General features: G+C 42.9%; 2 protein-coding genes across 2 annotated transcripts; both read left to right on the top strand.

The window, feature by feature from the left end:
* The first annotated feature begins 277 nt into the window (after positions 1-277).
* On the top strand, positions 278-4,160 carry LOC125698327 (olfactory receptor 1020-like). Its single transcript, XM_048956517.1, has 2 exons — positions 278-329; positions 3,196-4,160. The coding sequence occupies exons 1-2, from the start codon at positions 278-280 to the stop codon at positions 4,158-4,160; spliced, it is 1,017 nt and encodes a 338-aa protein (XP_048812474.1).
* Positions 4,161-10,928: 6,768 nt separating this feature from the next.
* LOC125698326 (olfactory receptor 10A2-like) lies at positions 10,929-11,933 on the top strand. The gene has a single exon (XM_048956516.1). The coding sequence runs from the start codon at positions 10,929-10,931 to the stop codon at positions 11,931-11,933; it is 1,005 nt and encodes a 334-aa protein (XP_048812473.1).
* The last annotated feature ends 3,607 nt before the right edge of the window (positions 11,934-15,540 follow it).

Genomic DNA, 15,540 nt, shown 5'->3' with positions numbered 1-15,540 from the left:
GTAGGACAAAGGAGTGGACAGTGAGGTGAATTGAGAATTGGCTGACTTGGCAGAGCTCAGAGGGCCGTGATCACTGGTGCAGAGCCTAGTTAGAGGCCCGAGGGAGGTGATCCTCCCCCTCTGCAAGACCTGGTGAGACCACATATGGAGTAACATGTCTGGTTCTGGGCTCCTCAGTTCAAGAGAGACAGGGAACTACTCGAGAGTGTTCAACAGAGGGCTACAAACATTATTAGGGGTTTGCAGCATCCCCCTTACAAGGAAAGGCTGAGAGACCATGTTTGGACTGGAGAAAAGGAGACTGAGAGGGATAGACAGATACCTAAAGGGTGAGTGTCAAGATCAGGAGGTGGTGCCCAGTGACGGGATAGGGGGAACAGGCTCAAACTGCAGCACAGGAAGTTCCATCTGAACATTAGGAAAAACTTCTTTCTTTGGAGGGTCACAGAGCACTGGAACATGCTGCCCAGATAGGCTATGCAGTCTCCTCTTTGGCGATATTCAAAATCCACCTGCAAATTTCTCTTGAGAACCTTCTGAATTAGGGGCGTTGGTCATGGCTGTTCAATCTTTTTTGCTTGGGCTGCACTGAGTAAAGAGGAATTGTCTTGGCCTAATATAATATGTATAATATGTTTCATGTTGATATTCTGGATTGCTTTGATTACACTTCCATCCCGTGGTGTTTGCATGGTACAATTTCTATGTTTTGAGGATTTCTCTTTTTTGTTGTAGTTTCTGTATTTCCACATAATTCTTTTTTTTCTTTTCACATTTTAACAGGTAGATGCATGGCTGTGCTTGTCTCCCCATTATTGCAACCATCTTTCAGGCATTTCCACAAAGATATTTGAAAAACTGTCAGAATATGCAGGTAGACATCGCCTTTTAAAGATTCCTAGCCTGACCACTGTGGTCTTTTTTCCATCTGGAAGGAAAGCATGGACTAGTCCTTGTTTTTAGCTGCCTACCTACTCCATTTCCCTTACTACATTTCTTTTCTTGCAAAAATGAATTTTCATAGAATCATAGAACCACTTGAGTTGGAAAGGATCCCAGGGATCACCAAGTTCCAACCCCACTGCCACAGGCAGTGCCACCAACCTCCAGATCCGGAACTAGAACAGGTTTTCCAGGGCCCCATCCAATCTGGTCTTGAACACCTACAGCAATGGACACCACAGCCAAACTGAGCAGCTGTTTCCAGCACCTCAGCACTCTCTCTGTAAAGAACTTTCCTCTCACATCCAGCCTAAACCTTCCCTCCTTGAGCTTAAAATGTTGTTTCTGCTTTGAGATAGCATTCGCTGTAAGAAATTCAATGAACTATTTGTCCTTATTAAATCAATATTAAATAAATCTAATTTACCCACTGTTTGCTTCCAAGAGAATACATGTATGAACATACAAAATGACAGTGTCAAGAGGCGTTTATTCATTAGCCCTGAGTAACAAACTAGAGTATTAAATGCAAGGTAGAAAGTTGAGATTAAAAGCCAAGACCTGGAATAATCTGACTTCTTTATGATGCCAGTTAGGAAAACAGTCAAACTATCGGGAAAAAAAAGAAAAAAAAATTAAAAAAAATAGTATCCTGACACACTGGAATGGCTGGCATTCAGGTGGATGTCTGACATTGGATGCAGGTCATAGTTAGTTCTAGATTTTAACACCTGTACAAATGAAGTTCATGACAACAACCTCTTTAAGGCTTTTGTTTACCTGATTACCCCTGGGGTGATTCATTAGTCTCCACTCTGAAAAGGCTTTTAAGGAATGAGGTGAAGGAAGGAACATTTCTATCTGACAGAATGGAAAACAATAGTCTATACATACTGTTAATTTAAAAAGAAGAAAACATTAAAATTCGTGGGCATGGAGAGGTCTTTGCTAAGCAGAGATATGTAATTCTTTTTTGTTTTTGTTGTTGTTGTTTTCCATGTGAAGATAAAATTTCTGGGGAAAAAAAAAAAAAAAAAATTGGAATCCAAACCCTGAGAAATGAAAGTCTGTTGAACGGGATTTCAACATTCCTGCCCTTCCAGGTACGAAACAGTACTGCCTGAAATCTGTGTTAGTTGGTGCAGAAATGAGACACACTTTCCACAGTTTCAGTTGTCTGATGTTGTCAATTAAGTTAAGTATCAGGGTTTTGAATTAATAAGATTTTAATAGGAAATTCTATATTAAATACGTGGAAAGAAATGTTAAGTCTTAAAAAGATATACTATCGTAAGTATTCCAGATTTAAGTTACTAGATGGGTGTCCTCACGTAGCCTTTACTGTTACAGTACCTAGTAATCTCTTTGTAGTGCCTGCAGGTGGTAAGCAAGATCGGAAAGGAAGTTCTGACTTCTGAGTTAATATCTAAACTCCTGTTCTTACCAGTGGAAAGAAAACAGAAAATGTCAGTAAATTATTTAGCTCGTACAAAGTAGATTTAGAAAACATGCTGAATTGATTGCAGTCCAAAGCACTCTCTTCTCTCTGTAGACTAGAAATGGAGGCAAAAACTGATGGCATGAATAAAGCGTGTTGATAACACACCAACTCTACAACACAGTGGTGTTGTAGAGAGCCGAGGCCATTCTCAGTGAACGGACTAAGGAACAGAATTAGGACAACTGACTTAAACTGGCCAAAGGGACATTCCATACCATATGACATCATGTGGAAAGAGCTTTGAAAATAGTGGAAGTTCATCTGGCTCTTGTGCTGCTCAGGGGCTTAGCTGGGCAGTGGTTGGGGGGTGTGAGCAATTACTTGTGCGTCAGTTGTTATACACATTTATAACTATATACAAATAAATATAATCCTAACTATTATCTTTTTCCTTTTCTTTATCTTAGAAAATAGTTTTATATCAACCCATGAGTTCTACTTTTTTCTTTCCCAAATCTCTCCCCCATCCCACTGGGAAGTGGGGAAGTGAGTGAATGAGTGTGTGCTGCTGAGCCACCCGCCAGGTTAAACCACAGCGCATGAAAGTGCATACAAAGCAAAAGCGTGTCACTGAATTCCTCCATACAGAAAAAAAATTATCTATTGACATTCATCAATGCTTGCTGAACATTTACGGAGATCAAACAGTGGATGTGATCACAATGAGGCAGTGAGTGGTGCATTTCAGCAGCAGCAACGCAGCATGCAGAATTTCCTTTGTCATCACTAAAAAAAAGTTATATCAAAACAAGAATGGAAAAACAAAACGGTTGTTACAGAGTTTATTCTCCTTGGATTTGGAAATGGCCCTGAGCTGGATTATCTTCTCTTCCTAATGTTCCTGACAAACTATATTATGACCATAACAGGGAACACCTTCATCATTGCACTGGTGGTGGCTAATCAGTCTCTTCACATCCCAATGTACTTCTTCCTGGGCAATTTGGCTTGCTTAGATATCTGCTACAGCTCAAACATCTTGCCAAGAATGTTGCTCAGTTATCTGAGTGGAGACAGAAGAATATCAGTTGTCGGATGTTTTACACAGTACTATTTCTTTGGTTGCTTGGCAGCTGCAGAATGTTATCTCCTAGCAGTGATGTCTTATGACAGGTACCTAGCAGTGTGCAAACCCTTGCTCTATTTATTCCTTATGAACCTTATGCTCTGTCTCCAGCTAGGTGCTGCATCTTGGATAAGTGGTTTTCTGTCTAATTCTATATTAACATTCCTGATCTCAAACTTAGATTTCTGTGGCCCTAATGAAATTGAACATTTCTTCTGTGACTCCTTTCCAATGATGAAACTATCCTGCAGTGACACTCACATGGTGGGACTTGTCACTTCTTTTGTGGCAGGTGGATGCTCCCTGCCTCCGTTTCTCTTGACTTTCTCATCCTATCTCTACATCATTATTACAATCATGAGAATTCCTTCTTCCACTGGAAGGAAAAAGGCCTTTTCCACCTGTTCTTCACATCTTACTGTGGTGTTACTTTTTTACTGGTCAATATTAGCTGTCTATGTCCTTCCTCATCACGGTATTCAAATATCTCTGAACAAAGTCTTCTCTATGTTTTATACTATTCTCACTCCCCTGGTCAATCCTCTTATTTATAGCCTGAGAAATGAAGAAGTAAAGAAAACTGCACAAAAAGACAAGTACACTACTGGGTTTCAGATAGTTGATTTGTACTTCAAAAATAAAATGAAATAGTCCTTGATGATTTAAAGGTCCAGATAAAACTTCATGGCATATGGATAAAGCTAATTTTTAGTACAACTTGAGAATACGACATTGTACATAGAAAGAATAAATAAGGAGAAATACAAAATGTGTGGACAGTCTTGCTATCAATTTGGGGTGAGAGGTAGTACCGAGAAAGAATGTGTAGTGAACTCTGTAAAGTAAGCAAAATAAAGCCATGAATTAATGTATTATTGCACTTAGTATCTTCTTGCCTAACTATCTTTTTTTGATCTCTTTACAGCTGAAATTCAGAATAAATTGAAACTCAGCTTATAGTGGATAAACCAGTTCTTTACTAATGTTATGTTTTAGATTACTTTTAGTTTTTTCATCTGTCTTGTAGATGTTAACAACCCAGGTAGTTATCTAGACTCTCTCATCTACAAATAAAGAAAGTGAGAAAATTTGTTTGAGTGTAGTTTGTTTGATCCGTTTTGTATGCCTGGTTTTGGTTTATATAAAACATCAGGGTTTGTAACTCAAGAACTCTGTCACATTTATTTGTCAAATAGTGTATATTTAAAATAGGTGAGATCACCAGGCCTGACAGGATTGGTATGAGTGGACTGGATACCAGCTACTGGAGTCAGATCAGGGTGTAGGAAGCTCCGGCCTATGATGCCCACTACTCAAGTGGACTTCCCTACTCCTGTCCACTAGGGCAGGAAAGGTATGTGCTTCCAAAGCAGCTGCTGGGGGCAGCAGCACAAATGAGGCAAGTGTGGGGCTGAAACCAGTGGCTGAAGCTGAGCTGTGGGTCACACCCCTTGTGCATGGTGCTAGCTGCTGGGGGGCAAGTGTCTGTATCTTCTCCTGTCTGATATGCAAAGAATGCATGTGTGTATTCAGTCGCAAAACTTTGAACTGGAATAGCCAGCAAAGCATACAGTAGAATCATAGAATTACTCAGATTGGAAAGGATGTTAAATATCATCGAGTCCAATCACAACCTCACCATACTACCCTAACTCTAACAACCCTCCACTAAATCAGTCCCCGAGCACCACATCCAAACGGTTTTTAAACACATCCAGGGATGGTGAGGAGCCTATTCCAGTGCTTACCAACCCTTTCTGTAAAGAAGTTTTTCCTGATATTCAACCTAAACCTCCTAAACTTCAGGCCATTTCCCCTCGTCCTGTCACCTATCGCCAGTGAGAAGTGAACAACCCCACTCTTACTGCAATCACCTTTCAGATATTGGAAGAGAGCAATCAGGTCTCCCCTCAGCCTCCTCTTCCCCAAACTAAACAGCCCCAGTTCCTTCAGTCGCTCCTCACAGGCCATATTCTCCAAGCCCTTCACCAGCCTTGTTGCCCTTCTTTGGACCTGCTCCAGCACCTCCACATCCTTTCTGTACTGAGGTGCCCAAAACTGAACGCAGCACCAGAGGTGAGGCCTCACCAGTGCAGTGCAGGGCAGGATGACTTCCCTGGTCCTGCTAACCACACCATTCCTGATACGAGCCAGGATGCCATTGGCCTTCTTGGCCACCCAGGCACACTGCTGGCTCACATTCAGCCAACTGTTCATCAATACACCAAGGTCCCTTTCCATCAGTTTTCCAGCCACTCCTCCCCAAGCCTGTAGGGTTGCCTGGGGTTGTTGTGAGGAAAATGCAGGAGCCGACACTTGGCCCTATTGAAACTCATACAGTTAACCTTGGCCCATCAATCCAGTCTATCCAGGTCACTCTGTAGTGCCTTTCTCCCCTCTGGCAGATCAACACTCCCTTCTGTCTCACTCCAATTTATAGGAGGGAGAGAAGGTTTTTTAATGTCTGTATATGCGGCATGAGATTAAGAAGCAACAGTTCAAATGTTGGTCCAAACAGTTTATTACAAATCTTACTTAGGGAGATGGGAAGGGGAGGACGGACACTATTATGAATTAGAGTAATGGGGAAGGGAAGGAGGGCGATAGGAAAGATAGGAAAGAAGAAGAAAGGAGTCTTTATAGGAAGCAAGAGGGAGATAGTCACCACCATGGGTCCAGCGTGGTTTGTAGTTCAATCATTGATCTTCAGTAGTGGTGACCTGTTGGGCGTAGTTGTTCGGTTGACAACAATGGTGCCCACAGCAATGATGGCCCCTTTTCAATGGTAGTACCAACTTATTTAAGTCCAAAATGGTCGAGTCAGCTCTCTTTGGAGTGACAGCTCAAATCCAAAGTGTTTTCATCAGCTCTCCTTGGAGTGGCAGCTTCTGAGTCTGGGATCTCAGCAGAAACTCCTTTGTTCCTGGGCCTTGCCAGTAGATAAGAGGGAGCAGGGATGCCCACCCGCAGCCTGTTTTTCACAGGACACTATGGTATCATTCCCCAATTTTCCCATACCAAGCTGGAGCTATTTAGTCGCAGGCCAGATCTTCCGCCACTAAACACTCATGAGCATTCTTCCAGAGGCAAGCAGCTCTGGAGGAAGGTGCTTTCAAATGTCCACAAAGTGATGTTGATTGTCACATGGTAGCACCCATCACTTGCCTCCCCAGTAAATCAATCAGAGTCTTATCAAAAGCAATACCTCAGGAAGCAAGCTTTGAGCCAAAAAACAAGGAAGGATTCTCACACCTCCCAGCTTGGTGGTGTCCGCAAACTTACTGAGGGTGCACTCAATCCCCTCATCAAGATCATTAATAAAGATGTTGAATAGAAGCAGCCCCAGCACTGAGCCCTGGGGCACACCACTCATGACTGGTTGCCAACTGAATTTAACTCCACTGACCACAACTCTTTGGGCCCGGCCATCCAGCCAGTGTTTCACCCAGCAGAGCATACATCCATCCAAACTGTGGGCAGCCAGTTTCTCTGTGAGGATGCTGGGGGGGACAGTGTCAAAGGCTTTACTGAAGTCCAGGCTGACCACATCAACAGCTTTACCTTCATCCATTAAGTGAGTCACCTTGTCATAGAATGAAATCAGGTTTGTCAGACAGGATCTACCATTGGTAAGCCCATGCTGACTGGGCCTGGTCCCCTGGTTGACCCTTAACCAGTCCACAATGGCTCTCGAGATTATCCATTCCATAACCTCCCCCGGCACCGAGGTGAGACTGAAAGGTCCGTAGCTACCAGGATCATCTTTCCAGCCCTTTTTGAAGATGGGCGTCACATTTGCCAGTCTCCAGTCCACCGGTAGCCAGGAGTGTTGTAGGATGATGGAGAGTGGCTTGGCAACTGCATCCACCAACTCCCTCAGCACCCCACGGTGCAACCCATCTGGGCCCATGGACTTGTGAGTGTCCAGCTTTCAGAGTAGGTCCAAACCAATCCTTCATGGATTATGCAGGGCGTATTCTGTTCCCCATCCCTATCTACCAGTATAAGAGGCTTTGTGCCCAGGGAGTAACAAGTTTTACTATTAAAGACTGAGGCAAAGAAGGCATTAAGTTCCTCAGCCTTATCCTGAGGTCACTATGTTGCCCTCAGAATCCAACAAGGGATGGATCTCTCCCTGACCCTCCTCTTACCGTTGATGTATTTTTAGAAATATTTATTGTTGTCCTTCACCTTGGTGGCTAAGTTCAGTTCTAGCTGGGCTTTGGCTTTTCTAATTTTCTCCCTGGAAAAGATGAAGCTAGACCAGCCAGCAAGTATCTGGGGCCTTGGGTCTGAGCAGAAGTGAAATTCAAGCTGATCTGGTCAGTGAGTAGGTGACCCATGCAGTTTACCTGCTTCACAGGGTCTGGGATCCAGTTGGGGTGCTGAGCAGAGAGAAGGGTCATGGAGGTACTCCAGGATCTGGCAGGGAGTGCTGGATGGACAAAGGGGCCGTGCACCTTGAAGTATATGTGAATGTCTGTGCTTGTGAACCTAGAGAGTGCTGTGTGTGTGTCTTCACTAGTGAATTTCTACTGCCACTAGCCAGAGAGGAGGAAATGTCTGCATTTACATAAGTCCTCCGTGTGAGTGTTGTTGAAGGCAGCCCTTGTTCAGGGCAGCCTTTCTGGCTAGTCGTGTCAGTGTCCTCTCTGCATCTCTGTCAGCCTGTATGACACATGCTCAACTTTGCTGTCAGTTGAATATTCAAAGGGGAAGTGGCAGTCACATCCCCCAGCTTGGGCAGAGCCTGGTCCTCGGTCACCAGGCCAGGTCTTATCTGCTGGACAGGAGCAGTTCTGGGCCAGAACTGAGGCGGCCACACTTGCATCACTCTTTACCTCTCCTAACAAACTTCATTATTTCTATTCATTAAAAAAACAAAAAAACACCCACTCACAACTTTCACTAAGTTATGTGGTTCACAGTCTACTTCAATACCAGGGGAGATGTTCTGTCTTTTGAGTATACTCGGTAATGAATCCAGAGAGGAGTTCAGATCTCAGAAAGCAATGCAAGATGCCATTCAGAACAGCCAAACCTCTCCTTCTCTACAGGATCCAACACAAAACTATTAACAGATCTGATAAGTTGCCCAAAAGGCAAGAAGGTATCCCAACATCTGAAATCGTATCATAAGCTCCAGATGACTTCTCAAAAAAATTGAGGTATACTAGTATTTCCTAGTCTTTTTGGTAACAAAAACTGTCAAGAAATTTTTTACTAGTGTAGATGACTCAAGAAAGAACAGTTTACATTTTAAAGGACAGAACAGTATGCATCTGAATACTGTATACAAATGTCTGCAATGCATACACTAATGACTGAGCAATATTTACTATTTTATTTATATTACTAAATCATTTCTATATATTACTAATATATATATTATCTATTAGTAAGATTTTACTTTGAGATGGAAGCGAATCAAGGACACCTGGCAATTAGCATATTTTAAATTACTTCTGAAAGATAAACAAAATAACATCTGAGTGTTCTTGTTTCTCTTCACAGATTATAAAGGAAATTCAAATGGGTATCTCAGCTGCTGATTAGTCATATGGATGTTTGCAGAAATAATACAAAAGCTTTTCTCAGTCTCTCAGATAGTGAGTGTGGTGGTGATGAGCGGCCACAGGGGAGAGTGATGGATGGCATTCAACAATTCTTGACACAGTAGCCACATGGCCAAAATGGGAGGATAGAAGCTGGATAAGAAAACTAACAGGTGAGTGAAAAAACTGCCTGGACCATCAAGCTTTCACAGGTAGATTCAACAACCTAGCCTAGATGCTATCTGGCTGTGAGAAGCATTCTTCATGGGTTGATTTGGAGTAGTGCTGCTTCAAATCTCCTTCAGTGACTGGGAAGATGTGATGGAGAACATCTTCAGGAGTTTCCGTATTATAAAAACTGGAGGATAGGGGATAGGCCATATGCAGGAACTTTATGAAGCTAGAGCAAGAACAAATGCCAAGTGGTGGAAGAGGTGAATCAGATTGGCATTGACAGACTGGGGAATAGCTCTTCAGAAAGTAATGTGGAAGTCCCAGTCTATGGCAAGCTGAGCATGAGCCTACAGGGTGTCCCTGCAGAGAATAACCTTTTCAGCAGCGGTTCTAGCAAGACCCAAACAGCTGTTCAAGGGAAGCCCCTCATTTCCTTCTGCTTTTCACTTGTGAGAGCACCCATGGAGAAAGGTATCGCATTCTGGAGTCCCTCCATACATAAAATTCTATATTAAATGGAAAAGAGTTCAGAATAGGGCCACTAAAGGCCACTAAGATGATCAGAGAAATTACCACTCAAGATGGTAGTATCCTGAAAGGGGTTGTGTTGTATAAGAAAGCAGATTTCATTTGACTGTGAAGATACATAAGGTCAGTCAGCACTGATGATCAAAGCTGATGTTGCAACTTGTCAGGTATAATCTTCCTCAGCTAATATTGCTTTCTGCAATTCAGAGAGCTCTGTGTGTGTCAGCAATTCAGAGAGCTGTACCTTTCTGTGCTAATGAATAGAGATTAATAGACATTCCCAGATAGTGATTCCAATGAAAATTATTAGATTCGGTGAGAAATACAATATAGGTTTCTGACTTACTTTTCCAGCTGGTGCAAATGAGAAGGTGCTTCAGATTTCTATCTCGAATGTGGCCATATACTTTCAGATAGCTAGATACAGGCTGGTAGGTTGCTGATGATCTAAAAGAGGAACATTTCTTACAATACTGAATTTATTAAAAAATGTCCAGTGGAGTTGAATAAAGAGTGATGCTAGGGTTAAAATAAATAAGTAAATAAGCAGGTCATTGTTTTGTGTGTTAGCAATGGTGATGGCAAATAATAACATAAGCATTCTATCCATTCTTCAAGCTATCAAAACTTTGTCGGTACACTCAACAATTTTATTTGCCCTTGTTTATTTGAAATCTATGTATGCATATATACATGCTTTTGTGTGAGAACAGGGAAAAATAGTTTTTCAAAAACCAAAAAATTTAAAGCAGAGAATTTAATTAGATTGCAGGTCAGTAAGAAATAAACTCTTATTTCACACACTGAAAATAAAATACACTAATTGCTGACAAAATTACATTTGAGAAAATACTAGTAGAACTAAAATGTAAAGTGGGTGAGGCAATATTTTATCTTAATTTAAAAGGAAAGTAGGCAAACATTAAGGAAAATCCTAGCTTTTCTGCACTTCAGCTCACTGTTTTTCTTGTAACCTTGTTTTCATGACAAGTTGCTTTTCTAGTCTACCTCTCAAAATGTTATTTGCCCATTTATATTTGTTTCTCCCACTTAATACTGGAATTGATTTCAGAGAAGCTCACTGCTTTGTATTCATCCCCAAAAAGAGTTTTCTTCTTCATATCTTTCTCACTGGCTGATACAGGCTGGGTTCCTGTTTCACATGGAAGCTGATGAAGAGCAAGGGCTCAAAAACCAGACGTACTTCACCTTGCAGGGGTTCTCCTACCTCGCCTCTCTTCAGGTTCTTCTCTTTGAGGGAATCCTCCTCATGTTCCTAATCACAATGACAGGGAACTTGCTCATAATTTTAGTCGCAACTGCTGACCCTGCCTTACACACCCCGATGTACTATTTTCTCAAAAACCTGGCCTTGATTGAAATTTGCTTTACATTAAACATAGTGCCCAAGATGCTTACGGATTTGTTGTTGGAGAGAAAGATCATCTCCTTTTCTGCCTGCGCCCTGCAACTTTACTTTGCTGTATTCTTTGTCACTTCCGAGTGCTTCCTCTTGAGTGCCATGGCGTATGACAGATACGTGGCTATTTGCCATCCCTTGCACTACACCACCAGAATGAACAGGCGAGTATGTTTTCATATGGTCACAGCATGCTGGCTTGCTGGTATGCCAATTTCCGCAGGACTCACTGGTTGGCTGTTTAGCTATTCCTTTTGTGGTTCTAGGGAGATTGAGCACTTCTTTTGTGATATTGCTCCTGTTCTAGATTTGGTCTGTTCAGACACATACTTATTTGAGCTTCTTGTGTTCGTCGCTACTGTTACAATTGTTCTTATCCCATTTATATTGATAACAGCCTCTTACATCCAAATAATCCATTCCATCCTCCAAATGCCATCTTCTGAAGGAAGACACAAAGCTTTCTTCACCTGCTTTGCTCACCTGGTGGTGGTGATGCTGTTCTACTGCACAACTGGCTTGATACATTTAAAGCCAAGGTCCAGATTCTTGGCAAAGAGCAGGAAACTAGTGGCTCTTTCTTATACAGTAGTAACTCCTATGCTGAACCCAATCATCTACAGCTTACGAAACAAAGAAGTAAAGCATGCTCTAAGGAAGACATTTGGAAGGAGACAGTTCAGCAAGATGCCTCTGCCCAGAGGGTTTCACTTATTTTCAAAAAGTTGCTCATGCTTTAAAGGTTAAAACAGGAGAATTAATGCTTTCCTCAAAGTCTGGACACTTCTCAAAGTTTGGACATTTTTACCTCTTACTGGAAAATACTGAGAAATGTATATCATCTATGTACTGAATAAATATGTTTCATGAAACCATCCATGAAAATATTACAGAAACTACGGAAATGAGCCACAAAGTCAGTGTATTAATTGTGATATGCTAAAGCCTTTTTTCTTCTTCTACACACTGGTTTGCCTTCAAGCTAGTACAAAATAAATCACTGTCATAAGAATGCTTGACTCCAACATTCATAAACCTAACATGTAGCAAAATTCCTGCTAAGTCAGAAAACAAAATTGTGCAGTTTCAGGAAGAAGATGCCAACAGATGGCTTGCATAGCAATGTGACTTATTCCAGAGAAACCATTCCTTCCACTAGACAATAAACATGAACCAGATAAATTCAGCTGAATAGGTAGTTGGATGGAATTCAGTTCAAGATTATGACACCTGACTGTAGGTACCTATAGGTAAGTCAGCACCTCTATCTTCATCACAGTCAGTGACAATCTACTCAATTTGATTATCAGCATTTCAGTTCATTTGGTTGAACTGAAGTTGAGAGGAGCTTGATTTGGTGGCTTGAAGATAGATCTAGCATTTCTATAAAAGTCCTACTTTGTCCTGTTTTGGTTCCAATGTAAAAAGATGTGAGCTTCCCATAAGCCCGGGCTCTGGGCAGCCTGGTCTGCTGGCTGGTGACTGCCAATGGCAGAGGGGTTTAAACTAGATGATCTTTGAGGTCCTTTTCAATCCAGACCATTCTATGATTCTATGACACGGCATAGATGTGAGGATGTCAGCATACGACTTGCCTGTGTGACAAAATATTGGGAAAGCACCCTGGCAAAGTGGTGGGTGAAATACATAGTGGGCAGAGCTTAGATTCTGCACTTGAGGCAAGAACTGTGGCTTCCCAAGGACTTGTAGAGGACCATATCTCACAGGAGTTCTACAGCTCTGCCTGACACTACCAGAGAGATGAAGGATTGCTGTCAGTGGACAGTTGATCTGGAAACAGTAATTTATACCTCTTTTGTGCATCCCTCCCTCCATGTTGTCTGGCCTCGACAGTGTGAGAATCAAGGACCAGAGCAAGTACTAGGAAATGCTTGAGACTGAACAAAGCAAGCAAGCTTAGGAGAACAGAAATCCTCTTTTGAGGTGTATGCATAGGTAAACATGCATCAGGAAGTGTTTCACAGAACACTGTTTCCACTAAATTGGAGAGAGTAGAATTTGAAGAGTGGATTGTTTGGTGGATAAGAAATTGGCTGGACATTGTGTCCAGAGAGCTGTGGTCAACAGCCCACATCCAGGTCTAGAGTCCATATTGAGACTGGTAATACTTAATATCATTAACAATGAAGCAGACAGGGGGAGCAGGTGCACTCTCATGCATGTTTGCATACAGCTCCAAGCTGAGTGGTGTAGCTGATATAACAAAAGAAAGGGATGCATCCAAAGGGGTTGTGCACTCTGGAGAAGTGGACTCGCATAAAATCTCACAGAGCTTAACAGAGCCAAGTGTGAGGTGCACACATCAGCACAGACTGAGGAATGAAAACTTGTACATGAGTCAGCAGTAAACACCTGCAGCCCAGAAGGCCAATTCTACCCTGAGCAGCATGAAAACAAGCATGGCCAGCAGGGCAAGGGAAATGATTGTCGCCATCTACTCTGCTCTCAAGAAATCCCTCCTTGCAGTACTGCAACCATGCCTGGAGCCCTCAGCACAGTCATGGGAAAGACACAGGTTTATTTGTGTAGGTTCAGTAGAGGGCATGAAGGATGATCAGATGGCTGGAGCATCTCTCCTGCAAGGAAAGACTAAGGGTGTTGAGCATGTTCATCATGTAGAAGGCTCTGAGAGGACTTCATTGTGGCCTTTTAATACCTAAAGAGGGCTATAAGAAAGATGGAGAGTCTTTTTATAAGAGCATGTAGTGATAGGACAAGAGGTAACACATTTTTAAGCTGAAAGAGGGTAGATTAATATTAGATACTAGGAAGAAATTCTTTGCTGTGGTGAGTGGTGAGGTGCTTGAACAGTCTGGCTGGAGAAGCTGTGGGTACCCCATCCCTAGAAACATTCAAGGCCTGGTTGGATCGAGCTTTAGGCGACTTTACCTAGTGGGAGGTGATCCTGCCCAGGGTTGGAACTAGATTATCTTTAAAGGCCCCTCAGAGACTAAACCATTATATGATTCTACACATTTTTCTCTGTGCTGAACAGCCATTACCTTTGAGAGGCAAGAAGAGGAGATTGATTAGCCAGAACATCTGTTTATCACCCTCAGTAAGCTTGCATAAGACACCAAGTTGGGAGGTGGTGTCAAATCTGCCTGAGGGTGGGGAGGCCCTTCAGAGGGACCTGGATAAGCTGGATCTCTGGGCTGAGGTGAATGGGATGAGGTTCAACAAGGCCAAGTGCTGGGTCCTGCACTTTGGACACAACAACCACAGCATTGTAGGCTTGGGGCTGAGTGGCTGGATGAGCATGAAGAAGAGAAGGACCTGGAGGTGTTGGTTGATGCTCAGCTGAACATGAGCCCACAGTGTGCCCAGGTGGCCAAGAAGGCCAACGGCATCCTGGCCTGCATTAGAAATGATGCAGCCAGCAGGAGCAGGGAGGTGATCATCCCCTGTACTCAGCTCTGTTGAGGCTGTATCTCGAATGGTGTATTCAGTTTTGGGCCCCTCACTACAAAAAAGACATTGAGGCCCTGGATCGTGTCCAGAGAAGGGCAACAAAGCTGGTGAGGGGTCTGGAACACAAGTTTTATGAGGAGTGGCTGGGATTGTTCGATCTGGAGAAGAGGAGACCTCATTGCACTCTACAACTTCCTGAAGGGAGGTCATGATGAGGAGGGGTTTGGACTCTTCTCCCAGGCAACAAACAGGACCCGAGGAAATGGCCGCAAGTTGTATCAGAGGATGTTTAGGTTGGACATAAGGAAGAACTATTTCTCTCAGTGGTCAGGCACTGGAATGGCTGCCCAGGGAGATGGTGGAGTCGCCATCCATGGCAGTGTTCAAGGGGCGTCTGGATGAGGAGCTGCAAGATACGGGTTAGTGCTTGTGGTAGCGATGGTAGTGGGAGGACGGTTGGACTAGATAATCTTGCAGGTCGTTTCCAACCTTGCAATTCTATGATTCTATCACAGATGTAGCACCAACTCCTAAGAACTCCCCTCCACTTCCCCGCATCCATTTGAAATAGAAATGAAGCCCAGCATAAGGAGAACAGCCTCCGAATTTTTGAGAAACTTGTGTAAAAATGCCTGTCTCCATTCTTTAACATTCTGCACAACTATCTATTTTCCTGAGCTCCCACACAAAGGCAAATGAATTCAATAGCAGAATGGCAGCTAACACCAGGATGGCCAAAAACACAGGAGAACATCTCAGATGGGGGTTTCTGCTGATCAGCTTTTGGCACTATGGCAGATAACTTTTGTTCTAGTCCCCAGGAGTTCAAAGCCCTCACACGCAGCAGATGGGAAAGTCATATAATACGCAGCATAGGAGTACTTTGCTGCAGCATCTCCCATCTCATGAGGACATCTGCCGG

This window comes from Lagopus muta, chromosome 10 (genome assembly GCF_023343835.1).
Source record: "Lagopus muta isolate bLagMut1 chromosome 10, bLagMut1 primary, whole genome shotgun sequence".
NCBI classification, from domain to species: domain Eukaryota; kingdom Metazoa; phylum Chordata; class Aves; order Galliformes; family Phasianidae; genus Lagopus; species Lagopus muta.
Note: the sequence above shows the minus strand (reverse complement) of the source record. Positions and strands in the feature narration are given on the sequence as shown.

What these genes read in the sequence shown, in the direction of transcription:
- LOC125698327 (XM_048956517.1), top strand. Translation starts at nt 278, where the DNA reads ATGTTTGGACTGGAGAAAAGGAGACTGAGAGGGATAGACAGATACCTA. An exon ending in GATAGACAGATACCTAAAGG is followed by an intron (nt 330 to 3,195) that starts GTGAGTGTCAAG and finishes TATCAAAACAAG; the next exon opens with AATGGAAAAACAAAACGGTT.
- LOC125698326 (XM_048956516.1), top strand. Translation starts at nt 10,929, where the DNA reads ATGGAAGCTGATGAAGAGCAAGGGCTCAAAAACCAGACGTACTTCACC.